This window comes from Pongo pygmaeus, chromosome 16 (assembly GCF_028885625.2).
Source record: "Pongo pygmaeus isolate AG05252 chromosome 16, NHGRI_mPonPyg2-v2.0_pri, whole genome shotgun sequence".
NCBI classification, from domain to species: Eukaryota; Metazoa; Chordata; class Mammalia; order Primates; family Hominidae; genus Pongo; species Pongo pygmaeus.
In genome coordinates this window covers 87,250,364-87,276,833 of record NC_072389.2, presented here as the reverse complement: position 1 = coordinate 87,276,833, position 26,470 = coordinate 87,250,364, and the positions used below count along the sequence as shown (strand labels likewise).

At 48.2% G+C, this 26,470-nt stretch overlaps 2 protein-coding genes across 9 annotated transcripts in view; one reads left to right on the top strand and one right to left on the bottom strand.

The window, feature by feature from the left end:
* Positions 1-95: 95 nt before the first annotated feature.
* Positions 96-14,813, top strand: STARD5 (StAR related lipid transfer domain containing 5). 3 transcript variants are annotated; one of them, XR_010123832.1, is made up of 7 exons: positions 96-286; positions 964-1,013; positions 1,372-1,504; positions 4,458-4,575; positions 5,407-5,500; positions 10,467-14,085; positions 14,323-14,813. XR_010123832.1 is itself a non-coding variant. In XM_054450806.2 (6 exons), the coding sequence occupies exons 1-6, from the start codon at positions 188-190 to the stop codon at positions 10,612-10,614; spliced, it is 642 nt and encodes a 213-aa protein (XP_054306781.1). In that variant the 5' UTR covers positions 109-187; the 3' UTR covers positions 10,615-14,813. The 3 variants fall into 3 exon arrangements, 1 of the variants encoding a protein (XP_054306781.1); XR_008494090.2 differs by lacking the exon at positions 14,323-14,813 and adding an exon at positions 7,131-7,309 and having other exon boundaries at positions 110-286; positions 10,467-10,569; XM_054450806.2 differs by having other exon boundaries at positions 109-286; positions 10,467-14,813.
* Positions 14,780-26,470, bottom strand: part of IL16 (interleukin 16) — a 126,867-nt gene continuing 115,176 nt past the window's right edge. For 4 of the 6 annotated variants that reach the window (XM_054450801.2, XM_054450802.2, XM_063652446.1 and 1 more), the window contains 6 exons: positions 23,374-24,469; positions 22,334-22,502; positions 20,198-20,299; positions 17,685-17,943; positions 17,306-17,431; positions 14,780-15,250 (listed from right to left, as the gene is read on the bottom strand). In XM_054450801.2, the coding sequence (XP_054306776.1) occupies positions 15,057-15,250; positions 17,306-17,431; positions 17,685-17,943; positions 20,198-20,299; positions 22,334-22,502; positions 23,374-24,469 (1,946 nt within the window). In that variant the 3' untranslated portion in view covers positions 14,780-15,056. The remainder of the gene's footprint in view (positions 15,251-17,305; positions 17,432-17,684; positions 17,944-20,197; positions 20,300-22,333; positions 22,503-23,373; positions 24,470-26,470) is intronic. The other 2 variants (XM_063652445.1, XM_054450804.2) reach the window with 1 other exon arrangement.

Sequence of the window (26,470 nt, the reverse complement as noted above, 5' to 3'; positions counted from 1 at the left end):
GGTCTCTGGTCCTGCCAATCTCCGGGAGGCGGGATCCGTCTGAGGGCCTGGACCAATTCGGGAGCGGGGGCGGGGAAAGGGGCGGGGCTACGAGCTCCTCCCAGAGCTCCAGCTTTCAGGCACCCCGGATCCAGCGCCGCCGCTCACAACACTCGCGACCCCGCAGCTAAGCTCAGCTCCCGACGCAATGGACCCGGCGCTGGCAGCCCAGATGAGCGAGGCTGTGGCCGAGAAGATGCTCCAGTACCGGCGGGACACAGCAGGCTGGAAGATTTGCCGGGAAGGCGTGAGTGAGGAGCTGGGCGGGAAGGGGTCGCGGAGACGGCTTCGTGGAGCCCGGGTCCCCAGAAGCCCCCAAGCCCCTCCTCTCCCCGTTGTTTTCTGCACCCCAATCCCCTGGACCCGATTGAGAGGGATTCCAATGGGGATTGTTTTCTTCTTTAAAAAAAAGATTGGGCCTGTTATGCTCACAATGACTTCAGGTGGTTAAGTATCTGTTCCTTTCACTCAGTGACTTGCCCAAGGTCACCTGGCTGTTGAATGCTGTTTAGGACTGGAACCCGAACACCAGCCTCTAAAGCCTTTACTCTGTTCATTACAGCATGAACCCCTCTCTTTGTCGTTGCCAGAGGGTAGCATGGGAATAGTTTTGCTTGACCCTTCTGACTTAACAAGTAGCCCTTGGTTGCTCAAGGAAACAAAATGCCTGGTGGCTTTTAAGTTAATTTGAAAACCACCCGCGGCTCTTGGAGTCAGCCAGTTAAGATCTTTTTCTTCATCACATTCTGCTGTGGGGACAGCTTTGCCCAAGACTAGTCCCAGCTTTTCCACGTATGGGTTGCACAGCCTTGGAGAGTCGTATCTCTTGAGGCCTCTTACCCCTCTTCTGTAGAACAGGGGATTAAGTCAGGTGACCAGAGCCCTTCTAGCTCTAAAATTCTGTGATTCTGTGCCTTTTGACAGAATGGAGTTTCAGTTTCCTGGAGGCCATCTATGGAGTTTCCAGGGAACCTGTAAGTGCATCCCTCCTTCAAAGCTTACCAGAGGTGCCGCACCCTTCCTGGTATCTTTATGGGTCTGCCTCCTAAAATATTCAAATCAACCGTATAACCTGTGATCACTTGTCCTCCAGAAAAGCCTTACTGTTTTTAATGAAATCATTTCTAGCAAACTGTATTCTTGTGAAAGCTTACTGTCCATTTCTGCAGGCCTGAAGGGAGGTGGGGCTCGTGAGTTTCAGCCCCTTCCCTGCAAGCCTGTCCTAAAGAGTAGTGACAGACATGGCATGGTCCACCTTCTAGTCCTTAGATACAATCTCAAGATAACAAGTTTGACTGATGCATTGGGGTCAAATTCCTTTTTGTGCTCCAGGTACCGAGGAGAAGGCATTGTATATGGGACACTAGAGGAGGTGTGGGACTGTGTGAAGCCAGCTGTTGGAGGCCTACGAGTGAAGTGGGATGAGAATGTGACCGGTTTTGAAATTATCCAAAGCATCACTGACGTAAGTCTTTCCAAGCATGTTATCTCTAGATAGTGTCTGGGCCCTGCTATAGTAACCCCCTCCCATTTCTTCTGGAAGGGGTCCATGATACCTTTTGTTAAGGGGGTATGTCCCGCAAGCACAGGCTGCCCACTGCTTGCAGCATTGGAGGCCTGCCTCAGCCCAGTTTCCCAGTGGGAAACCTCGTGACTCAGAGAGGGAGAGAAGCCCCAAACAGAGTCTCTGCGGGGAGCATACCTGTTCCTTGTGTGGGGCTGCTGCACTAGGCAACACAGGACCCTCAGCCCCTGGCACCCACTTCCCTGAAGCCTGGGCCAGTAGTAGCCCCATGTACCTGCATGACCCCAGTTACCCTCTGGTATGAGGGTCTTCACGCTTTTTGCTTACATGCTTCCAACAGATTTTTGAGAAATTATGCATCATCCTCACACATCCAGTTGATGTCTATTAATAACATTTAGTTTACAACTAAATTTTCATAAGTTGCAAAGCATGTCATTTTTGACATGTAAATCTGTTTTGAACAAAGCAATGACATCATTCTTTTAGATGTATCTAAATAATATATAAATTTTTATTTAAAATACATGAACAAAGTTTTTTAAATCATCAGAAATTGTATATAACTGTTTTCCTGGAACTCAAATTTCCATTCCACGTAGCCCTCTGAATTTTATCCTAATATAATACATGTTTATTCCTGGAAGTCATCATCTTGCATCATAAATATGCATAGAAATAGAAGTTTTTTAAATCATATATTTCCTGTAATCATGAGACTAATTTTTTTTTTTTTTTTGAGACGGAATCTCACTCTGTCGCTAGGCTGGAGTACAGTGGTGTGATCTTGGCTCACTGCAGCCTCTGCCTCCTAGGTTCAAGCGATTCTCCTGCCTCAGCCTCCTAAGTAGCTGGGACTACAAGGGCACGCCACCATGCCCAGCTAATTTTTGTATTTTTGGTAGAAACGGAGTTTCACCATGTTGGCCAGGACGGTCTCGATCTCTTGACCTCGTGATCCCCCCACCTCGACCCCCCAAAGTGCTGGGATTACAGGTGTAAGCCACTGCGCCTGGCCAAGACTAATTGTTTTTTAAAAAATTGGATTGAGGTACGAGTGTAATTCATTAAAATAACATGATTATATTATAAATTCTGATAAATATTAAACGTGACAAGTAAAACATTTTGCATCTTTAGATGAGATGAATGGGAGCTCTTTTTTCTAATTAACTCATAAGTCCATGAAAAGATACAAACTTTTCAATAGACAACTGCAAAGTACAGGGGAAGCAAAGGCTACTGGTGAGCTCAGGTTTACAAAAAAGTGGAGAACTGCCAAGTGGTAGCTCTTTATCATTTAGTGAAACAATGAAAATGTGGAGAAAGGGCTCTTCCTTGCAGACTGACATTTCTCAGCATGCTTTTGGCAACTCTCAAATATCCTAATTCTAAAATAGATAGATGATGGATAGATAGGTGGATGGATGGATAGGATACAGGGCCATGCCATGAGTTTGTCGCATTTATGACATGTGCTGCTGCTGTCTTCAAAATTTCTTTCCAAAGTCCTCCTCATCTTACCTCAGGACACTGTACCTCAGGAATGATGCACTTGGAGGCAGTCATCAGGGGTGGAAGCAGTATAATTTTTTTTTCAAATTTTTCATCACTTCTGCCATTACTGTTACAAAATACCAGAATTTAGAAATGGCAAAATTGCCTTGTTTTTAACACCAAGTTTTGGAATATGCTTAAGAAAGGGAAAAACATGAAATTCTAACACCAGCGTGTAGTACTGCCTTGATTATATATTGCCGCCCACACACCTAATTGTCCCTTTGCCACCCTGGAGGATTTTACACACTGGGACAGTTCGTGATAGGATGATTCTAGATGAAGGGGCATATGCTGTGCTTTTCTTCAAGTGGGAAAGGAGACCCTGTGTGCAGGTGCAGCCTGTTCCCAGGCAGGTCATTAGGGGATGAAGGAAACACGAAGTAGTTTCCTGGAAATTTATTCTCATTGCACCCATTGCAAAGTGCTCAAGTGCCCCCACGCATCTCATGCCATTCGAAGATTAATTTCCTGAGGCTGAAAGTGTCCCTGATGAAAAGTTTTGCAGCAACACATGGTGCCCCAAGTCTTAATACCTGAGGGGAAAGACAAAGAGATGGAGACCTTTACCAGCCCCTCTCACCTACCCTGAGACTTCTCTCCAGGACTGTTCCATTCCAGGCCTGGCCTGTACTTCTCCATTGTGACCTCGAGAGAGCCTGGGCCCCACTCTCTTGCAGGATGGGATGAATGGGAGAAAGCCCAGCATCCTTGGTTTATAAAATGAGAGTGTGGACTACTGGGATATGCTGAGATTGAGTGAGGTTCAAGGTATTCCCTCCTGGGGCTGGGACTAGGGTAAACCAAAGAGTTGCCCCAGGCACAACATAGGAGGCTGAGCAAGTGCAGGGTCAGCCCTAAAAAAGAGTGGCCTCTCTTCCCTCTCCCTAGCTCTGGCCCTGTTCAAATCCCATCTCCATCATGAGCTTCGTGCTGAGTTCCTTAGTCTCTCTAGGTGTCAGTTTCCTCACCTGTAGGAGGGATTAATGATTCCTATTTCTAAAGGTAAGGGACAACTGAGAGCTTTGTCCAGCCAGGCTGTTACTAGGTGCTCAATAAATGGTACCTCTTATGGTCACTTGTGAGACATGACCTCAGCATGGCTCTGGTCTGCAGCTAGACAGCTGTGGGCAGCCTGTGTCACAGCCCTCATCTTACAAACTGGGTGTATTTCCATGACACCCAGTTCCTGGGAAGACTCGCTCTGGATCTTACTGTTTATAGTGTCACCCTACTGTCAGTCCTAGTACCTTTCCCAGACCTTGAGGGATGGGGTGGGAGTTGGGAGAAGATGTCTGGCCAGCAGTCACAGCTGCATGCTTCTTTGGTTTGGCAGACTCTGTGTGTAAGCAGAACCTCCACTCCCTCCGCTGCTATGAAGCTCATTTCTCCCAGAGATTTTGTGGACTTGGTGCTAGTCAAGAGATATGAGGATGGGACCATCAGTTCCAACGGTGAGTGATGCCCGGAGGAGATGCCATGCCTTCCTGCGATATTGAGCTTTCTCTTCTGCACCCCACAGTTCCTTAAGGAAAGGCAAGCAACCAGAAATCACCAGAAACTCACAGTCTGAGTCCCCTACCTCATCTGGTTGGGTTTGGGGGGGATTCGGGGCCATGGGGGTCTGAGGCAAGACAGTCCACATGCCAGTAATTCTATGTTCAAGTCATGGTTTTCCAGTGCCCTTTTTTTTTCTGCTGAAGCTCATGGTGTGTGCTGTAGACATGTGGGTTAGTTGGGTGGCAAAAAACTTGTGTGCAAAATCTATGGCTGTGTCTTCTTGAGGGTTTGGATGCTGTCCACTCCCTTAATGCCCAGTGAGGAGCAGGGCTCCTGCCTCTGCACAGCCCCTGCCATTCCTCCAATTCTTCTACGTGGGAGAGTTGGACGCATCCATGCCTCTCCTGGCTGAGATTTGAGAGAGGCAGCTGCCTCCTCCCACTCCCAAACCTTGTGTTCTAGAATGTTCTTTTCTCTGATATTCTTGACAAGCTTGGGAAAGCTATGTGCATGTTTATGCATGAATGTGGATGAGTGAGTGTGTGTGAGTGCAAGTGTGTGTGTGCATGTGTGAGAGTTTGTGTACACGCATGTGAGAGTGTATTTGTATGTGTGAGTGTAAGGGGCAGTAGGGTGGGAGTAGGGGGAACTCGCGCCAAGAGGCAGGAGTCCCTCATAGACTCCAGGGCTGCAGGTAGTCCGGTCTGTGTGCTCTATGGCACCCCAGTGGCAGTGGCCTGACGGTCTGAAGTTGTAACTCACTGACATTCTGCACTGTCTTTCAGCCACCCATGTGGAACATCCGTTATGTCCCCCAAAGCCAGGTTTTGTGAGAGGATTTAACCATCCTTGTGGTTGCTTCTGTGAACCTCTTCCAGGGTAAGGATAATTTCCTGCATTCAGGTACCTGGCTCAGACCTAACTGTGACTTCCCCGTGGATCTTCTGTGAAAAGGGGCACTTTGACTACGATTCAAAAGAAGAAAAATGCCTTATAGCTCTTTAGATCGTGATGATACAAAATACTTTCACACACATCTGCGTAAGCAGAACCTCCTGAGAGTATCTGGCACATGGGAAAGAATTGAGGGGAGGCGTTACTCTTATTTTTGATGCAGGAAATTTTCCCTGCAGCCTCCAGATTAAGCAAATGTCACGGTCTATTTAGCAAATGAGGAAACTGAGGTTTGGGGAGGTTCAGTGATGTGTCCTGCCTGACTCAAAGGCTAGGAGGTTGGCAGGGCAGGGTCTATGCTCTGAGTCTTCCCTGAATACCCTCCGCCAGGCAGTAGCAGCTTTGAGGATAGCAGTCCCCACCCCACATTTCACTCAGTGATCATCTCTCCTCAGCAAGGAATGTGGCAGAACTCGGGCCTAAAGGGCAGTTCTGAGACCACACTGTAAGTCAGCCTCAGAATTGACCCCGGGGGACTCTCTGTTCCCATTTTGCCACAGGTCATGGCCGGGCTCTTGCCAGGAAATTTCTGTGTAATGAATTACCTGAAGGTCCCTTGTTTATCCTGGGAATCATGTAAGTTGACAGCAAAAGAAAGTGTGCCTTGCAGGTGTGTCCCGGTGTTCCCTGCAGTCTCCATACAGACACCTGGAGGGAAGGGGTCTGTGCTTCTACCACGTTGTCCCAGGAGGTGGGCCTCAGTGTCATGGGATTATACCAAGCCCAGACCTAGCACCTTTATGTTACCCTCTTTGCTAAGCTGGCTTTTCAGACATCATGTGAAGACTTTTCTTAGATGTGACAAAATTTTGAGTTTGAAAATAGCACAGCTGTGCTCTACCACACACAAACATACACACCTGCACTCAGTTTCAGTTCTCCCAATATATAGGTGCCCTGGATCGCCTGGGCTCATTTCCTTGTCCTCTCCCACCTGGTAGTCAGATGCTAAGACTCACCTTTCAATGGTGCCGGGTCTGACAGAGAGGAATTTTCAGAATAAGAGGCAGAATCCTTTCTTCTGAGGGGCTGAATCCCATTGCTGTCTTCTTTTTGGTGGAAGGCACAATATAATGGGTAGCATCATGCCGTCATGCCAGGTAGCAAAGGTATCACATGGACTTCTTTTTTTTTTTTTTTTTTGAGATGGAGTTTGGCTGTCACCCAGGCCAGAGTGCAGTGGTGCAATCTTGGCTCACTACAACCTCTGCCTCCCAGACTCAAGCGATTCTCCTGCCTCAGCCTCCCAAGTAGCTGGGATTACAGGTGCCTGCCACCATGCCTGGCTAATTTTTGTATTTTTAGTAGAGCTGGGGTTTCACCATGTTGTCCAGGCTGGTCTCGAACCCCTGACCTCAAATGATTCCCCTGTCTTGGCCTCCCAAAGTGCTGTGATCACAGGCATGGGTCACCACGCCTGGCCCGATTGCATGGATTTTGCTGAGAGGGTAGTTGGGGTCCCACAAAACCCTGCCTGTATGAAGGTTTTAACTCAAGTGTTGACTCTTCCAACTCCTCTCCACTTGATTAAAAACATCATGTGTTTTCTATAAAGCTTTCTTCCAGAGCCTGCTGTGTGCAGTTATTCTCATGAGGCTGTGGATCTGAAATCTGTGACAATGATTATTATTCTGTGAAGATAGACCTATTCTGGACACTAGATTCAGCAGACAATAATAACAGCAGCAGCAGCAGCAAACATTTATACGACACTACTGTGTGTCAGCCACTATTGTAAGCACTTCATATAAATTAACTGTTTTTATAACAACCCTAAGGCACTGTTGTGATCCTCATTTTTAAAATAAGAATGGTGGGTGCACACAGAGGTTTAGTAACTTACCCAAGGTCACACAGCCAGCAAGTAAGAGAGCCACAGTCTCATTCTGGCCATCTGGCTCCAGAATCTGGGCTCTTAACCCAGATATTGATGTCTCAAAACAGCTAGAGTGTCTGCCCTCTTAGAACTTAGATTCCAATGAAGGCAGGAGGAGACAGACAAAACACAAATGTAAGTAGTTCTATCTCGTGGATGCTCTAGTAAGTATCAGACGTTAAGTGCCTTGGGGAAAACTAAACCCAGATAAAGGTGCCAGGGAAAGGTGTGAGTGGGTCATCTAGGGGGTTGCCCTAATAAGACATTTGAGCAAGGCACAAATGCAGGAAGTTTTGGGCATGTTGGTGGAGCGAGCATTCTGGCAGGGGGATGAGCAGATGCAAAGTCCCAGAAGTGGGAGCAGGAGCCGGAGCAAGAGCGGGGCCTTTGAGGAACAGCACAGAGGGAGGTGTTGTGTTAGCAAGAGGAGAGGCTAGGACATTCGGCCCATGAGGTAGCAGGGGCCGCAGCCTGTTGGGGACTTTCCTCTGAATAAAATGGGAAGCCACTGGGGAGGCCTGAGCAGGACATGCTCTGACTTTGGTCTTAACTGCTGTGATGCCCTGCTTCCCCAAAGAGACAGGGACTTCCTTCCATCTCAAAGCCTTAGCATCGTTTGCACTCCACCCTCTCCCTCACCCACCAACCCCTGCCCATCCCGCCTTTGCTAGGGCCTTCTCTCTCCTCTTGCTCTCTTGAGCAAGAGGCTGTGAGCAAGAGGGCAAGAGGACTCATCAGGGGTGAGGTGGTGTTGAGGCCAGAGGTGGTGGTGGTTGAGCTCCAAGTGGCACGGGGGGCGGGGGAAAGGTGTTCTCAAGGTGGAGGAGCCTGTTTCTGTGGTCGAGGCAGCATTACAGTATCATTTCTGGATCACTTGCTCTGTGCACAGGAAGGATGCTAAGTGTGCGTCACACCTACTCTCATTAAATCCTTCTAGCAACCATAGTGGATGCCTTCATCCCAGCCTTTTCCGAGGGGAGACTGGGTGACCTACAATTTCTCTGTGCCCCCTTTTGCCCTTTCTGTTGTTGTCACATAATGGTGTACATGCAAGAGCTACCACTCACCAAGGCCACTGTGACGAAGAGAGTTTGTCCCATCCCACAGGGCCTCTCACACATTCCACCCACCACAAAGCCCAGTCCTCACCCAGAGGGAAACATGATCACAGAGTCTCATTTCTCACTCACCTGTTCATGTTTCCAAAGAGGATGCTGCTGAGAGGTGATGCAGGCCAGAGGAAGCCCATTGGGAGGAGGAGCAGGGAGGAGAGAGAAGGCCCTAGCAAAGGCGGGATGGGCAGGGGTTGGTGGGTGAGGGAAAGGTGGAGTGCAGATGATGCTAAGACTTTGAGATGGAAGGAAGTCTCTGTCCCCTGGAGTTCACCCTCTTTGGGGAAGCAGGGCACAAGCAGAGGAGAAAAGCCACAGCCCAGAGGAGCACACGCTCTCTCACCTTGTGGATCTGCTGGCCCCATCCTGTTCCATGCCCCAGTTGTCCTTCTGTATGACTTGAGGAGTGAGATTCTTTTTTTTTTTTTTTTTCTTTTTTGAGGTGGGGTTTTGCTCTTGTCACTCAGGCTGGAGTGCAATGGTGTAATCTCGGCTCACTGCAACCTCCGCCTCCCAGGTTCAAGCGATTCTCCTGCCTCAGCCTCCCGAGTAGCTGGGATTACAGGCACCTGCCACTATGCCCGGCTAATTTTTGTATGTTTAGTAGAGATGGGGTTTCACCATGTTGTCCAGACTGGTTTCGAACTCCTGACCTCAGGTGATCCACCCGCCTCGACCTCCCAAAAGTGGTGGGATTAGAGGCGTGAGCCACCGTGCTTGGCCCTGGGGAGTGGGATTCTAAAAGGTCTCCAGTTCCAAACCTGTAGCCTGCATGATGTCAGGAAACATCTGATGGGCAGGCATAGTGCTACCTGGGGTTCCTGGTGAGGCTGAGCGGACAGTTGCATTCAAGTAAAATGCCAAATGCACACCACAAAGCCCATACCACCTTTGTTGTCCTGGCCATTGAGAAGTTTGTCACAGTGAAGATCGCTTCATGTCCCTACCAAGTTGTGTTCCATCTCCACATCGTGTGCCCATTTGATGCTGGACTTCCAGTCAGCATCTGTGCCACCTGCCGTCCTCTGAGCTTCTGCCACCCCCTGGCCAAAATCCCTTCATAGGTGCTCAAATTATTCGCCAGTTCTCTAAATAGCAGTTCTCAAAATTTTGGCATAAGGCTTTATTATTATACCCTTACATATATTTGAGGGCTTCATAGGGTCTTTGTTCATGGGGGTTATAGCTATCATTATTTGATATATTTGAAATTGTAACTGGGAAATTTGAGAAATGTTAAAAATATTTTAACATAAAAATGCACTTCATGTTAACATAGATAACATTTTTATTTTAAAAAACTGTATTTTTTTAAAACAAAAAATACTATGAAAAGAGTGGCATTGTTTTTATATTTTTGCCCATCTCTTTCATGCCAGGCTTAACAGAAACTCATACCTGCTTGTGCATGCGGTCTGTTGCAATACCACATATCATGTAACCTCCGGAAAACCCCACCGTATGCATGTGAGAGAAGGCGAATCAGGTGTTAGTGTTGTTATGAAAATAGTGTTAACTTTGCGGACCCCTTGAAAGGGTCCCAGGAGGTTGCAGACCCTAAATAGTGAAGGGCAGATCTCTTCGTTCCTCTCAGGGCCTGGCACAAAGTGAGTTCTCTGAAAGCATTTACTGAGTGAATCAGGGCTTTTTGGGCTGGGAATAGGGACTTCTTCCTCCCCGGAGGCCTGGAGAGGCTGTGGAATGCATCCCTGACAGGATGGGTTTCCATCCTGAAAATCAGCAGGTCCAGAGAGGACTCCTGGGTGGAGGGCACAGCAAGGGATGAGACGCGATCACTGTATCATGGCCATTTCCACTGGGCTGGGCTCTGCTCACCTGCCTGGCACTCGTCCCCAGCACCTCTGCTGCAGATCATAACACAGCTCTGCTGTTGCCTTCACAGGGAACCCACCAAGACCAACCTGGTCACATTCTTCCATACCGACCTCAGCGGTTACCTCCCACAGAACGTGGTGGACTCCTTCTTCCCCCGCAGCATGACCCGGTTTTATGCCAACCTTCAGAAAGCAGTGAAGCAATTCCATGAGTAATGCTATCGTTACTTCTTGGCAAAGAACTCCCGTGACTCATCGAGGAGCTCCAGCTGTTGGGACACCAAGGAGCCTGGGAGCATGCAGAGGCCTGTGTTCACTCTTTGGAATAAGCTGATGGACTGCGCATCTCTGAGAATGCCAACCAGAGGCAGCAGCCCACCTTTCCGGCTTCCTGCCCCACTCAGGGTGGCGTGTGATGAGCCATTCATGTGCTCCAAACTCCATCTGCTTGTTACCCAAACATGCCTCTCCTGGCAGGGTAGACCCAGGCCTCTAACCATCTGACAGGGACTCGGCCTGGACACCATGCGATGCACTCTGGCCCCAAGCCTTTATGTGCCCATCACTCTCAGAGACCACGTTTCCCTGACTGTCATAGAGAATCATCATCGCCACTGAAAACCAGGCCCTGTTGCCTTTTAAGCATGTACAGCTCCCTCAGTCCTATGCTGCAGACACCCAAATATATTTTTCTGATATAGACCTTGTATATGGCTTTAATGCCGCAAAATATTTTTTTTTCCTTAAAAAAGGTGTCAACTTGGAAAATAATGGTTTAAAAACAGGATAAGCATTAAGGAAAAGCACTTTCAATGTATCTTCCATTTGATGAATTTGTATTTCTCTCTTTATTCCTGCAAGGTGGACTTTCATGTCCTTGGTGAAACCAGGCAGTGTGAATCTGTTCCAGCCCAAATCTGCAGCATTAGGGATGAGTTCTTGGAAGTGATTCTGAACTGAGCGTGCACTCACGTCTGCATGGGGAACTCTGGGGAGAAGAGCCTTCTTTTTCTTTCCCTTGGGCATTTGCCTTTCCTTGTCATCTTACTGAGGCAGAGGCAGGAGGTCTCTGTCTTCCAGGCCTTGGCCAGACCATCCTGCCATCAGGAAAGATGGAAGAGCAGGCCTCCGTCTAGCAGCCCTGGCTGGAATCCCCCCTCTAGATCCTGCTGCAAGACTGCACAAACTCACAGGGGCCATGTCCACCCAGGCACATCATCAGAACCAGGGAGCACAGCCTTGCCACCTGGAAGGGGCTCAGCAGCCATGCAACTTTCTTTCCCTATCTCCGATCCAGAGAGGGATCCTCTAACATTCTCTAGCAACCTCATCTGCACCCCCGCCACCTTGTAAGAAAGACCACGTGTGACTAAAATCCCTTCACGTTGCATTTACCCAGGTTACTATTGTGCGCGCAGGATGTTTTCACAGTGTTCTCAGCCTTTGCTCCTCCAAACAGAAAACATTTCCCCTGTGTTACTGTTACTTCCCTATTTTTGAGTCCTGGGGTGACTGTCTCTTAAATGTGCCAAGATGTGAGCAAGCTTTAAAACATGACAGCTCAGTGTTAAGGGGACAGAAAGCTTCCTCTCTGTTCTATTGCAACTACAAATTCCACAATCATGCCTAAGATCCTTTAGCTAACACCCTTTTCAAGAAATCATCAGACTCTTGGATTGACTTAGAATTCATTCATTCATTAAGTGCTTACCGAGTCCCCACTCTGTGGCAAGCACTGTTCTATATCAACTTCTCATGAGTTCAGCCAATTCTAGGTGCACCAGCCAAGGAAACTTCATGCCTGCCCCCTCTGAGCTCCATACTCTGAGGTGGTGGTCTTACCAAGATGGGATCGCCTTGTACATCCCTGTGTAGCCAAATGGAAGGCCAGCCAACCAAGAATGCATCTGACTGGGCCTATGGGACATACTGTGTCTGCGGTGCTCCTCCATGTGACTGCATCAGGTTAAACTGGTCTGAGCCCTGGATGAGGAGCTGGAAAACATACATCCAGTCCAAGCTCTGCCACTTGGGCCAAGTGTGCTCTTGAACAGTCACTTAATATAGCTGCTTTGATTTGTCTTTGAAAGAAAATATGGAGGCAGGAATACCAGTGTCAGTGTAGCCTGCTTCTTGAGTGTTGGCACAAGTGAGATAATGTATGAATCAGTAAAATGCGGGGCAAAGCAAAGAAGTAGGGCTCCCTGGGAGTGGATTCCTTTTTATGGTGAGAAGATGACTTCACAGTTGTTAGCTGTGATGCCTGCAGTGTTTGAGGATGACATTGCCTTCATCCTTTGTCAGCTCTGAAGAAGTTGGCAGAGCAAAGCTAAGCCTCAAGTGTAAATCCCAGCATCATGGAGCGCAAATGGATGAGCTTTTTTTAAGATCTTTTTGCTGATTCCTACCCAGAGGACCTCCCCAGCCTAGAGACCAGAAACCTGGGCAATAGTTATGTCTTCAATGGCCCTAGGAATTGTGTCTCCTTGGGGAGGAGAGAACCTTCTAAAACAGGCCAGAGACAGGAGGTACTGGGAGGGCCACGGGCTCACCTGCATCTATGCCCAGATAACCTGGGACAGATAACCTCTGTCCCAATCACTTGCTTTGCCTGGTCTCTCAAGGAGTCTCTTGGTACCCCAGGCCCACGGCCAGCTCCATGCTCATCCCTGTCCCCACCTTCCGGTCTTGATGAAAACCCACCTTCTCTTTCATCCCTTGGCTGCTTGATAAGACTTAAAACAATTCCCTGATTTTAGGGAAGGCCACTGCGTGCACAGATGGTGAGTTTGTGCAGGCAAGGAATGTGCCTTCCACATCACGTGGCCTCCTTGCCCAGCCTGGGTCATCGGGAGGGAGTGTTGAATGGAATCACATCTTTTTGTTGGTAGATTATGTTCATCTTCAATGTTTCTATTAAGTCTAAAAAGTGGATACAAATGGTGCCTCCAAGTTCTTGTCTAGTTTCTTGTCTACTGCTTGACAAAATCCAGAATGGAATGGGCCAAACAAGTTAACCAGCAGGACAGAAACTGCTCTAAGCCCATTATTCCTTGGGATGAATAGAACAGTGAGCTGAATGCCTGCTCTAATGAAGCCACTAAAGGGGTTTACAGGAAGGTTAGGAGCCCAGCTGGGTTTTGAGTCCACTGCTGGGAAACAGATTCTTCACTTCCTGTGGACCCTAGAGAAGCCATCAGATTACATTAACATGGCTCCACTGATGATGGCCTGCGAATTACTACTTTTTGTGTTTCATCTGTGTCCTTACCAGGACTTCCCCCACATCCTTACTTCACAGGATCAGGGGCTGAGAAGAGGCCAATACTCTGGCCCAGGCCTGGTCAAGGGATGCTGGTTGTTGCTGATGCAAAGTCACATTGCCTGGTCCTGAGCTTGGCAATCAGGCATCCAGAGATGGCCAAACCAAATATCCCTTTGGCCAGGCACTCAGGCATTCTCTATAATGTTGTGCGCTTAAAGCGACTTGGGCTGATAGTCTCTACCGAATCACAGAAGAAAGGACTCAATCTGCCGCATCACTCACCAGCTGGATAAGCCATTTACTGTACACAGTGTTTGCCCTCTTATCAATACATTGGCACAGAACCATACACCGTAGAAGCTGCTGTGATCACTAAAGGCAATGTCCATTTAGCCCTGAGCACAGTGCTTGGCATGTGGTAGGTAAGTAGTAGCAATTTTATTTGATACCCTCATATACACGCTGGTTCCTTCTATCGGCACACCTGTCCACGCTTTGAGCTTGGTGCTTCACCTGTACTCCTCTGTGTACTGGCTCCACCACCCTTCCCTAGGATTACTTCTCCAATCCAACCAAAAACAATTTTGCAAATGTTTCATGTGACAAACTGTATTTTTCATAAATGGCCCCAGCAATATTTCCTCTCCCCTTAAATCCAGGCAGGTTTGTGTCAGCTCTAACTGATGGAGTGTAGTAGAGGTGATGCCATGCAACTTCCAAGGCAAAGGTATAAACAAGATGCAGCTTCTACATGGCTCTTGCGATCCTGGGATGCTCATCCTGGGAATCCAGACACCATGTTGTGAGGAGGCCCAGGCCACAAGGAGAGGCCACCTATAAGCATTCAGGCCAGAAGCCCCAGGTGAGTTCCCAGCTAACATCAACGGCCAGATGTATGAGTGAATGATCTCACATGGTCCCAGACTTTGCATGACTTTGCATGACTTTGCATGACGCCAGCTGATGCCAAGTGGAACAGAGATGAGCTGCCCATTCCAATCTCTGCCCACATTGCAGATTCATGAGAAAAATAAATGTGACTGTTTGGGGGTGAATCATGACATAGTTACAGTACTTGAAACATTTTGCAAAGCCAGGTATGAATGGCATATGAAATTGTAATAAATCCATTTTATTTGTGGCACCACAATATTATCATTAAGCTCTCTTTTTACACAGTCTGCAATTTGTATCAGCTACCCCAGTGTGACTCTGCCCTTACTTTAGGAACAACCTTTTGCTGGGTGGTGTCCTAGAAGGTCTGGGCCTGGGCAGCAGCCACTGGGAAGCCCACCTGTGCTTTCCCCCATCTGGGTGGGGCGGCAGCAGAGACCCTGAGAATCAGCGGTTATGGGAGCTGTGTGTTATTGGCTTTGGCTTCAGCATTTCCTGCCTAGGAGTCTCCAGCAGCTGTAGTTTCCTTGGACTGGAGGCTTTTCCTCCTGATGACAATCGTGACAGGTCCATCAGGCAGTGCCTTGATGATGTTCCAGGCTTCAAACCGTGTGAGGCCCTGCATGGCAGTGCCAGCCAGCTGCAAGATTTCATCTCCAGGCTGGACTGTCTCACTTTGTTCTGAGGCTGCTCCTGAAATGAGGGAGAAGATAATGGGTTCCACAGATGATGGGGAACAAGGAAAGTTGCCTCCTCTCCTTGATCTCCAAGGAGCCAGGATAGCTTGGTAGAGAACGGGGCACCATCCCTTGGGAGCCTGCTTGTTGGTGGTTCTAAAATGAGGCATCTCTTAAGATGGTGACTCAGAGGTTAGGGCACCAGGCTTCAGCTCTCCATGGCCCTTGGAAAGGGATAGACCATGCTGTCCCCAGGGGAGGGAAATATCAGGCAGCTCCACGCCTTAGCCTGGCTGGAGCACCGTCCATAGTTCATAGAGGACTCTGGGGAACTGAGTCCTGCCCAGACCCTGCTTTGGACACTGACCCAATATTCTACTCCCTTCACATTTGTTCTCCACATCTGGTGAGGACATCAGCATTGGGTGGTATGGGAAGAGAGCTAGTGAGATTTTTGTGCAACAATATTTACAGGGATCTTGCCTCTGGCACGAAGTCCTCTGTGTCCACATAAAAAAGGAAACAACCATATATGGCCCCCACTATTTCAAAGCTGCACGTGAAGACAATGCTATTTTACTGTTTATATTAAAAGAAAATTTTCCATCCATTTGACACAGTGATCTTCACAAATCCTGAGTAAGAGTAGAAGATAATACTAATGATAGTAATGAAAATATAGCTAAAGTGTATTGGGCAATTATTTTAACACACATTGTGCTAATGTTTTGCATTTATGACAGTAATCCTATGAGGGATGTATTATTCGTGTTTCCTTTTAACAGCTGAGGAAACCAAGAACTCAAGTAACTGGCCCAGAGCTTCACAGCTGCTAGTGGTAGGCCCTGGGCTGGAACCCAGACTTTCTGGCTCCAGAATCTGCATCTCTCCTTCCAACATCACCCTGCAGCTGGCAGTCTCATCCTAAACATTTAAGCAAATGGGCCCATGGTGGTGAAGTGACTTGTCCAAGGTCATGCTACCAAGGTCATGTGGCAGAACTAACACTAGAAGCTAGTCCCCTTGACATTGAACCCAATGCTCCTTCCAAATTGACCTTCAAAAATTAGAAATATCTTTCCCAGAATTGGAGTTAACATGGATTCTGGGGGGAATGCCATGTAAGCCTCACTCTACCTTCTGGGTTTCTGCAGCCGCAGCAGAACTTCCTCTAACAAAACCAGTCGGCAGCAGGAGCTCATAGTGGGTGAGGGACAGAGCTAAGAGTCCCTTTGGGTCTCAGTCCTAAGAGCCCTCAGACACACACCTGTACCTCTTTACCTCCTTTTATGGATGAAGAGCCTCAGGCCCAGAAGGGAAGGGTCACTCAGCATGTTACAGGCAGAGCTGGGACTAGAACCCGGCCCACCTGCCTCCCTGTCCAGTACTCCTCTCTCTATAACCCCTTGCTCTGTGGCTTGCAGACCTCCAATTTGAGGAACACCAAAGAATCGGGGTGGTTTTACATGGTAGCCACAGTCATTCATGATTTTCACAGGGAAATCCAAGTGACCCCCATATCAGACTGGTTTGTACTCCAATCCCTGATGAACAAAATATCAAAATTTTAAATAAAGGCAGGAGTTGATGTGTCCAGGACTAGGGTAAGGCAAATGAGGCCAAGTGTGCAGTACAAAGTCAGACTCTGTCTTTATTTAAACTTTGATATTTTGTCCAGCATGTTTTTCTAAAATTAATTTTAAAAAACACGCTGCAGTAAAATAGTATTGATCTGAGTTACTGAGTATTTTGGCACCCCTTTAAAATTTTGCACCACAGGCCAGTGCCTCACTGCCCCACTCTAGAGTCCTGGCCCTGCCAACCCGAACCAAGCCCAGGACTTAGGTATTTATGAAGACCCATCAAAACAGAGGGGGGATTGAGGGGATGTCTGAGCAAAGGAGAAAAAGTAGAAAAAGCAGAATTGAGCCCTAAAAAGACCAGCATGCCTATGAAGAGGACATGGAGTTGTGGGAAACAACATAGCCCAGAAAGTGCCCAGAAGCCTTTTGGGGGCCTGGCCACATGCCCACAACTGGAGAGCACGCAAAGAACCAGACACACCCCACACCTTTGAAAATCCTGTTAATGGTGAGAGGCTTGTCTCCGTGCAGGGAGCCCTTCCCTCCTTCCAGGCTGAAGCCCAGCCCTGCAGACATCTTCTCCAGTGTCACCGTGCAGACTGTGGCCTCTGCTGCTGAGAAAAACACAAGGTCTCTGTTAGGGATCCTCTCTTCTCCCAGGCCACAGATGCCCTGGGCTTCAAGTGAGCCGGGGGTGATACAGCCCCCGTGTTTGCACACAGGCACATGTAAACACGTCTCAGGCAGCGTACTAGGCAGCCACACATTCTTGGGGTCACAAATTACTGAGTAGCCCCATCAGGTCTGGCCCCAGATGGCCAAAGAGGATGTGGCCCACATGGCTTCCACTGAGTTGGGAGAACTTACTAGATTCTACAGAAACATCACTGGCTGCAGAGGCTGAGGCTGCAGAGTCAGTGGAGGAGTTTAGGTCAGGCATGGCCTCTGGAGTCAGCTTCCTTGTGACAATCACAGCTTGCCTGGGCTCTCGAGCTTGGCGAAGGATGGCCAAGGCATCATTGTGCGTGGTCCCCTTGAGAGACTTGCCGTTGATGGAAAGAACCTCATAGCCCTTCTGAATAGTCCCTTCCTGGGAGGCCAGCCCATTTGGAAACACTCTGTGAACCTGAGAAAACCAAAGGAAGTCAGGACCAGAGATCACACAAGTCCATTCCACATGCTTGCTGGAGGAGGATTGAACCAGTTAGTCAATGCTAGAGGATTTTTAGGCCAACAAAGATTAAAGATAATTGTGTCCTAGATTGGAGCTGCTGGCACAGAGGCCAGCATTCCCTCCTTCTCCATCCAGAGCAGAGATCACCAGCAGCAATGACGAGGTAAGCCCTCAGAATCCATCCCAACGCAATGTCCTATACTGTATCACCACAATTCTAGTTGGGATTCCGTATAAAATCTTTTGCTTCACCTGCCCTAGGTCAGAAGTCCCCAGAGTAGTTTTCTCAAAGCACTGATTCTATGGCATATTAATGGGTATTGTGTAAGAAAAAGGCTTTTCCTATTTTTTTAAAAAAATAGAGACAGGGTCTCCCAGTGTTGCCCAGGATGGTCTCAAACTCCTGGGCTCAAGCAATCCTCTCACCTTGGCCCCGCGGTGTTGGGATTACAGGTATGAGCCACCACACCCGGCCAAGAAAAATTTTTTAAAATCAAAGAAACTTGAGGAATACTGGGTTAAACAAAAGTTCTGACATTGTCTACTTTTAAAAAGCAAAAGGCATTAGAGGGTCTACAGTGCAAATTTGCATGGCAGCAGACTTCTAAGCAAAAGGCAGTAGAGGGTCTACAATGCAAATTTGCATGGCAGATTTCTAAGTGTTGGCAGGGTCTTATGGGGATTCCCAAAGTGTTTCAACAAAGAATTCTTTTCTCATAGAGAAATTCTCGGTCTCATTTGGCAGAATGCATTTTGAGAAACACTCTCCAAGGCAGTCTAGACATTTTTATAGCTCCTCCCCTAGAAATTCTGACTCTTTGCCTCCAGTCACCTCTTGGTCTCCTTTCTGCAAGATATGTGGGATAAACAAACACACAAAAAAATCTCATGTCTCTGCCTCAGCCTCTTTAATGAGGTCCATTATAATTAAGAGGACTGAGTGATAGCATGCATGGAAACCACTAAAATGTAGTACCTGTAGTTTTGCTTTTATGATAGGAGCAAAGCTCTTTGCTTCTCTAAATTGTTTTGGTGTTAGAAAAATTCTATTACATGCTTAGAATCTCCAGGCTGTAACATCCAAGCATGAAGCAGAACCTCTCCTCTGAACCTCAGGTTCCTCAATGCTAGAGGATTTTTAGGCCAACAAAGATTAAAGTTAATTAAAGGAGGAACCTCAGGTTCCTCCTCTATAAAAGAAGCATAAATGCCACCAATTTATCAATCCAAAGTGTGGGTAGGATGAATTTAGACAACAGGTCAGTGAGTGCTCAGCATGGCCATGGACAGTGCTCTACGTTAGTTCCCTTTTAATCAATCTGGAAAGGAAGAGAAATGCTCAAACACAGAAGGAGAAAGAAGCTTTTGTGCATGCGCTCAGCCAACATGTGCGCCTTCCTACTAGTTTCCTGTTGTCTGCAGTGTCTCAGGGGTGACTGGCCAGATGACATGGACAGAAGTTGCTACTCATGGACAGAGAAAAACACCCAAAGTGCTATTCCCACCGGCAAGCTCTCTTTCCTCCTCTTCAAGTAGCAAGTAAACTACACGGTCAGGAATCTTTTTGTAATACTCAGCTGCGCTCAGTGAGAGAAATAGAGACTTATCGGTTTTAAGTGCTTTTTATGTGATAGAGAACTTATCAAGAAATCAAGGAAGTCACCACTGACACGACTGACTCTGAAGTGACACGCAGGAACATGCCAGATTGCCACTGCAAGGGGGTGTGGTATGTTTAATGCTGGCTGATGCTGTGAACTGGAGGATTTGTTTTCAGTTGGGCATGGAAATTCAAATGAGCCCAGCACAGCCTACACAAAGGATACCCTGAGACAACACAGCCATGGGATGATAACAATGCACTCGGCTTTAGAGAGAGAGCAGCCACAGCATGGCTCCATAAAACCGGCAGAACCAGAAACCATCTGGGTCAGGTACAGGTGACCTGAAGGCAGCAGCCCATGCTGATCAGATTGGATGAGCCAGAATAATGGGACCCACAGGAAAAGATGCCCATGGCCAGGCCGGCTACCCTCTCCACACGGCCCCAGGCTCTGGGATGTGCCGAGTGAACAGGACCTGCCCAGTGGCCTAGTGTCATGCATTCCTCATTTCCCCAGCACAAGGCCCCTTCCTGGCAAGTGTGTCCCCCTCCCCCAGAACCATTGCCTCTGGCTCTGACATGCCCCTTCCCTTGGCCACTCACCGTAATCACCTTGTTTTCTAGATCTGCTCCTCCTGCCAAGCTGAACCCAAGACCAGCACCTTCCTCCTTGTGTAAGATGGTGACATGGATGCTGTCTAATTGCTGCAGGAGGAAATACGTACATTCAAAAACATTTTACTGCAAAAGGATGAACAATTTAACATCAGACTGACATCAGACTGATTTGTTATCTCAAACCCCAGCTTGGCCAGCCTCCAAGTTACATCACCTCCTCAAACCTCAGTTTCCTCATCTGTAAAGAATGGACTCTTCAGGAGTCATGGGAAGCTTAGAAGAAAAAAAAAATGTATGTAAAGCAGCAAGCATAATTATTTTCCTCTCTCATTCACCCTGTCCACACCCGGGCAGGGGGGGTGCCATGAAGTCAGCCAGAAATCAGCATGTTGGACAGTGTGAGATGAAGTCAGGTTGTAGGACTTCAGGTCAAACAAAACAAAACAAAAAACGAAACAGGGGTCAGTGCTGTTCTGCAGGAATTGGTTGCTCCTTATTCCCTTCTACTTCTCCGTGGGTCACAGCAGCAGCACTAAGGAAGCCCAGCTAACATCTTGCCCCAATGCACAGTGTGCAAGTGTGAAACACACACACACATTACTACGGTACTTCCTAGCCTAGACGGGGACTCACATGGAGCCAGGACACAGTCAGAGACTCCTGTTCCAGGAGCAGGAATCTCAAACTCATCTAGAGCAGGGGTCTCAAACTCAGATGCCTGTAGGAGTCAGGCAGGTCCCTAAAATGAGCAAAATGGGCAGATGTGAGTGATAGGAACTGCAGAGAGCCAACGAGTACATCTGCTCAAAGGGTCAGCTCTACATAGGAATACAGAACTAGCGCTACCAGATCACTTCCCTAAAAAAAGTCCAGGTTTCAATTCAGGTTTTATCATATATAGAATTCAATATTTTTTTCATCACCATGCAGACCAAATAAAGTACACCTACAGGATCTTGGGCCACCTGTTTGTACCTTGGCACTAAGGAGTAAACTTATGTCAAAGAATTCACTTGCTCAGGGTCACTAGAGCACCTGACTTGCAGCTGTCCCTATGATCCTAAGACTTGGAGCCCCTAAGACCCAAAGGCATGGAAGGATGAATGTACCTCACTGCACCCTCACCTCCAAGCCCCAACACTAGCCCAAATCTCTCAACTTTTACCCAAGTATCAGGTTACTTGCCTTGTAGAAGGCTCTTCTCATGTTAGAAAGCAAATACTCTCCCCAGAGCAGCTCAGGCAGGATGGCTCTTTGTGTTTTACACGCTCTGCCTCTGTTATTTCATTTGCACTGAGTAAGATCCTGGGGGATGATGGTCCCAGGTGACAAGTGAAAGCCACAGAGAAAGAATCTCAGCACAGTAGCACCTTGTGCTCATCAGACTCACCTACACTCTTGTGGAAATTGCAGCTATGAGGCCTCCTTGTATGGAAAACGAGAACCTCCTTATCCTCTCATCCTAGCCTGGATCATTCTTGCCAAAAGCCTGCGTAGGCCTGGGGCAGCACCTAGAGGGTACAGGACCCATGAGCCTGAGCTCATCTGACTGCTGGCCCCAGCTCAGCCTGGCCACTTCCTCCCCACGCCCCTTTGGGTCATGCTCAGAAAACATATGGGAAGTGAGACTTTCAGAATGACTTGACTGAAGTGTGGGGGCCTTGTGAGCCCTGGGATCAGCCACCTCTCCATGCACAGTGGAAATAATGAAAGCTCCAGGTGAGAGCTCTTGTAACCCACATTGTTTACAATGGACAGCACCCCACAACAGACACATGCCAGGACAGCAGCCCATGGAATGTGGAAACAGCACTGAACTTGAACTTGGAGACAGAAAACCTAGGTTCTGTAACCTTGATTGAGCCTTACCTTTCTCATTTATAAAATGACAAAAGAAGATGCAAGAAGTCCATCTACTGAAAGTGGTTCACAAGCTAAAAGGCTCCCTTCAAATGGAAGGTCTTACTGTGGTCAAGTGCTACAGTGTCCCACCATCACAGGACACAACCTGGGTCTGATGTCAGCAGGCTACTCAAGCTACTTCCCCTCTGGCCCAACTAAGGTGGCCACACAGCCATAATAAGCCATTGGTTACTGCAGATGCTTACAAAGGAAACCTACCTTTAATGTTGCTTCATCCAGAACCTTCACCTCCTCGATGAGTTTTTTTAATTCTTCTGAGCTCAGCAGGGAGATAACGGACTGACCAGAGTGAAGGGAACTGTGGTCCCCATCATCGTCTTCCTTGGCTTCCGTGAGACCCTCTGTATATTCTCTCAGCTCTGAAAGGCTTTCATAGGGAGAAACAACACACAGTATGAACAATAATAATAAAAAGAGATAACAGTGATTGTATAATTACTCTGTCCCAGGTGTGGTGCCAAGCACTTATGTGCATATTATTTGATGCAACAAATCTATAAGTCAATACTAGCATCCCTTCACTCTACAGGTATTTCCCAGCAGTGTAAGAACAATAAATAAAACTAATAAATGCAGAGCTACTTTGATCAGAGGGAAGACCAAGCCCCAGCCCTACAGCAGGAACCCCGTGGCACGTCTGACATCCTCTTGGTTCTGCATAGAAGGTCTCATCCATCTCCTAATTTCAGCTGACAAGGAATCTGAGGGTGAGCATGGAAAGAACCTGCTCATAGTCAGAATCAGTGCCTGAGCTGAGACTAGGACCCCGACATCCTAATTCCCTGACCAGGGAGTTGAACCCACGTGCAGAGTACAAGTGGATTCCATTTGGAGAGCAGTAAGAATTCCTGATGGATAATCTCCTGGCCTCATTCTGGTCTTTCTGAGTAACCGCAGGACATTTCAGATGTGCATCAACCTTCCAAATCTCCACAGGCGTGCATCAGCCCTCATGAGCAATTCACCAGGGAGCCAGTCCCACCTCCTACCTCCCAGCCCTCCTGAAGCCAGATGTTGTGAAAACTCCTCCTTAATGTGAAAGGCAGAGGTGTAATACCTACAGACAGACACACACACACTCAGACATCTGCACACACATGGAAAGAAAGAGGCAGAACAATTCTTTAATCAATATATCTGAGAATTTTTTAAATGATATATAGAATTATTTTTAAAAATAAAGATGAGAAAGAAAAAGATGAGAAAGGTAAAGAGAAACACCGGGTGTAGAAACTCACTTGAGTGAGAACCCCGTGTCCAAGGCAGATGTTTCAGCAGAACCATTTGCAGCTGAGTCTTCGTTGGATGATGATGTTGGAGATGCCCCTTCCTTGGGGATGCAGGGAGTCTGGGCACAGGAGATAGAAGACGGAAGGCACAGCAAGGATTTCATGACAGCCGATGACACTTGGCTGCTGATAGAGTAGAGTTTGCTGGTCTTTTCATCAAGTAGCTTCGTCTCACAGGACTGGGACCTCGTTAGGGGGAAGCTCCGTGCTCGCTGGCTTGGCATCTTGAGCACTGGGCCTTGAGATTCCTCAGTCTGTGTTGACAGCAGCCTTAGGAGAGGGTCCGGGCCAGGGGGGAGAGTTTTCTGATTGGGCTGCCCCCTTCGGGGAGGGGACTCAGACACACCTGGGTCTCTGGCCTCGGAGGCTACAGGGGACCCGGAGGGCAGTACTTGCTCAGGCTGCTGGGGCACAAGAGTGGGTGCAGCCCCTCGCCCCAAGAGTCCAGAAAACCATCTTTCCTCATGCTTCCCAAGAGGTTTTGCTGCCTCCCCAGAGGAGGGCTGGAGGCTCAGTCTCTGGGCTCCTTTGTCAGGCAGTTGAGAGGAGCCAAAGGTTTCAAAGGAGCTGATTCTCTGCCTGATGGAGGAGGAGGAGGAGGAGGCCCGGATGTGTGATCCTAGGTGCTCCCTGGAAGCAGGTGCTGGCTGGGTGGACAAGGCAGGATCAGGGAGTCCTCTTGGGTCTGAAGCACGATTCCTCAAACCTTTCAAGCTTTGACGAAACCAGGCTGGCTTGGGAGCCACAGGAGGACCTTTCTTCACAGTGCTGCTGTCTGCTGACTTGTAAACTTTGGGAGTGCCATTGGCGGTGTCCAGCTTTGGTGGGGTCCCATCTGGATGGCCCTGTGTCCCATCTTCTTCATTCAGGCTGGCATTGGGCTGTAGAGGCATGTGGCCATGGTTCTCACTCATGATGGGGCTAAATAAGTTTTTGATGCAGTCAGAAATCCTAACCCAAGGGTCTTCGGCTGTGGTATCAAAGCTATAGTCCATCCGAGCCTGCCTCTTAAGCAGTGGGTGTTTTATCTGGGATGTTTGGGTCACTACAGTGCAGAAACAAGGCCAAAGCTGTGCATTACATCATACAGTGACTTTTCTTCCTAAATTCTAGTTTCCACGCTGAATAGCAAGAAGGATTCAAGAGGAGGAGATCAGCAGAAGTGGGGGACACCCAGGTGGGTGAACTCCAGGTGCTATTACCTGACTGAGCTGCCAACAGGCAGGAGTGAAGAACCAGAAGTAGGAGTTAATCTCACAGTATCCTAGTGTTTTAGGCCTGGAAGGGTGCTCAGAGACTATCTGGGCCGACCTCTGGCACTTTATATTTCGAGAAGGGTAAGGGGCCATCTGATGGCAGTGCTCGGGCAAGACCCCATGTCTCCTGACTCTCGAAGTTCATGTCCTTTCTACTGCACTAAGAAGCCTCCAAGATACCATGTTAAATGTGTAAAAGCCAAAGCAATTCTCTTGCCTTTTAAACTTTTAAGACAAAGGTCATGAGTTGGCAGCTGTTTGTGCTTTGACCTACCCATGTCATTAAAAATCAAGGTGCCTGTGCACGGCTTCCGATGGGGCCACTCCAGCTTCCCACAGCTCTTCACGCTCCCTCTCACCCAGCCAGCATTTCCCATGTATATACCTGCCTGGCCCTGAAGCCGTGTGTTTGCTGCTCTGCCTATACACAGGTCATTGATCAGCTTGCTCTCGGCAAAGGAGTGTTTTCCCTCCCTCAAAAGCTGATGAAAAGGTTCCAGGTAGAAAGAAATCTGTGAAGTAGGATTCTCAACCTTGGCTACATACTGGAATATGGAGGGCCCTGAAAAATACTGACGCCCACCCCTAGGTACTGACTGAAGATACCTGGGATGCAGCCTGGGTGTTGGGAATGTGATGAGCAGGGGATTGCAATGGGCAACCTGCTCTGTGCCAGCCAGGACCTCAGGCATGCCCTGGAGCATGTAGGAGTCTTTCTCAGAAGCCAGCATTGAACCAGCATCATATCTGCATGGGTAGGGGAGAGTGTGTCCTGGCTCTCTTTCCCAGGAGCAGAGGAAGGCTGGCCTGTGTGCCTTGGGGGATGCTTGCTACTGGAACGCAACCCAGTTTAAGGAACTCTGATCCCTCCTGTCCCTTGTCTCAATGCCAGGTTTCAAAAGAAGTGAATCATGGAGCATTACAGCTTGATGATATCAAAGAGAAATTCTGCACGATCTAAGAGACCGGCCTTGGGCAAGTGAGCCCAGGCCTCCAGCCTGTTTCTGCATTTTTGAATGGCTTGGCTGTAAGGGGCTGTTGTGAGAATCAGGAGGCAGAGGTTCCACAGGCAAGCCCTTTGCAGATTGAAGTGACAACCTCCTGTCAGTTAAACACTGAGGTGTTTGCTTTCGCTAGTATGTTCCTCAATTAGGGTGACTAAGGGAGAGGAGCCTCCACCCACAGGGCCTCTACTCTGGGTGAGATGTGCTAGATCTTTCCAAAATGTCCCTTAGCCCTCCAAAAGTCTTCCATGAGCTTTTTCTGTAGTGTTTCTCTAACAGTCATATGGTTTATAGCCTATATGTTTATTTCCTGCCACTACTAGTTGCTCCTTGGAGGCAAGACCTGACTACCTGGTCTCATCCCTTTCTCTCTCTCCCCCCAGCATCTAGCACAGGGCCTCACGAAGCCAGCATTCAATGTGTGCTTGCTGAATGCATCATATGCTTGGGGTCTACGTGCTCTTCCACACATTGCTGATGAGTGAATCTGGGCTCAGAAAGGCAAAGTAGGTTTCTCAGAATCATACTAATGACAGACAGATCCAGGATTCCCTGACTTCAAGTCCTATGCTCTCTCTAGCAAGCAAATAAGTATTCAAGTCATGTCTTAGCATTGTCAGGTGTACCATGTGGACACACCCTTGCTATCCACCTCATGGAGGAGGTGACCACTGGTAGATGCTATTTATACTTTTCTGGCATTGCATTCTCTGACTCAGAAATCCTGAATGCAGCAGGACTGTTGCAACTGGAATGTTGGCACCCTAGAGGCAGCTGCCCAGAATG

Coding starts and splice junctions, on each gene's coding strand:
- STARD5 (XM_054450806.2), top strand. CDS start 188: ATGGACCCGGCGCTGGCAGCCCAGATGAGCGAGGCTGTGGCCGAGAAG. Junction 1,014..1,371: donor ATGGAGTTTCCAGGGAACCT/GTAAGTGCATCC, acceptor TTTGTGCTCCAG/GTACCGAGGAGAAGGCATTG. Junction 4,576..5,406: donor TGGGACCATCAGTTCCAACG/GTGAGTGATGCC, acceptor ACTGTCTTTCAG/CCACCCATGTGGAACATCCG.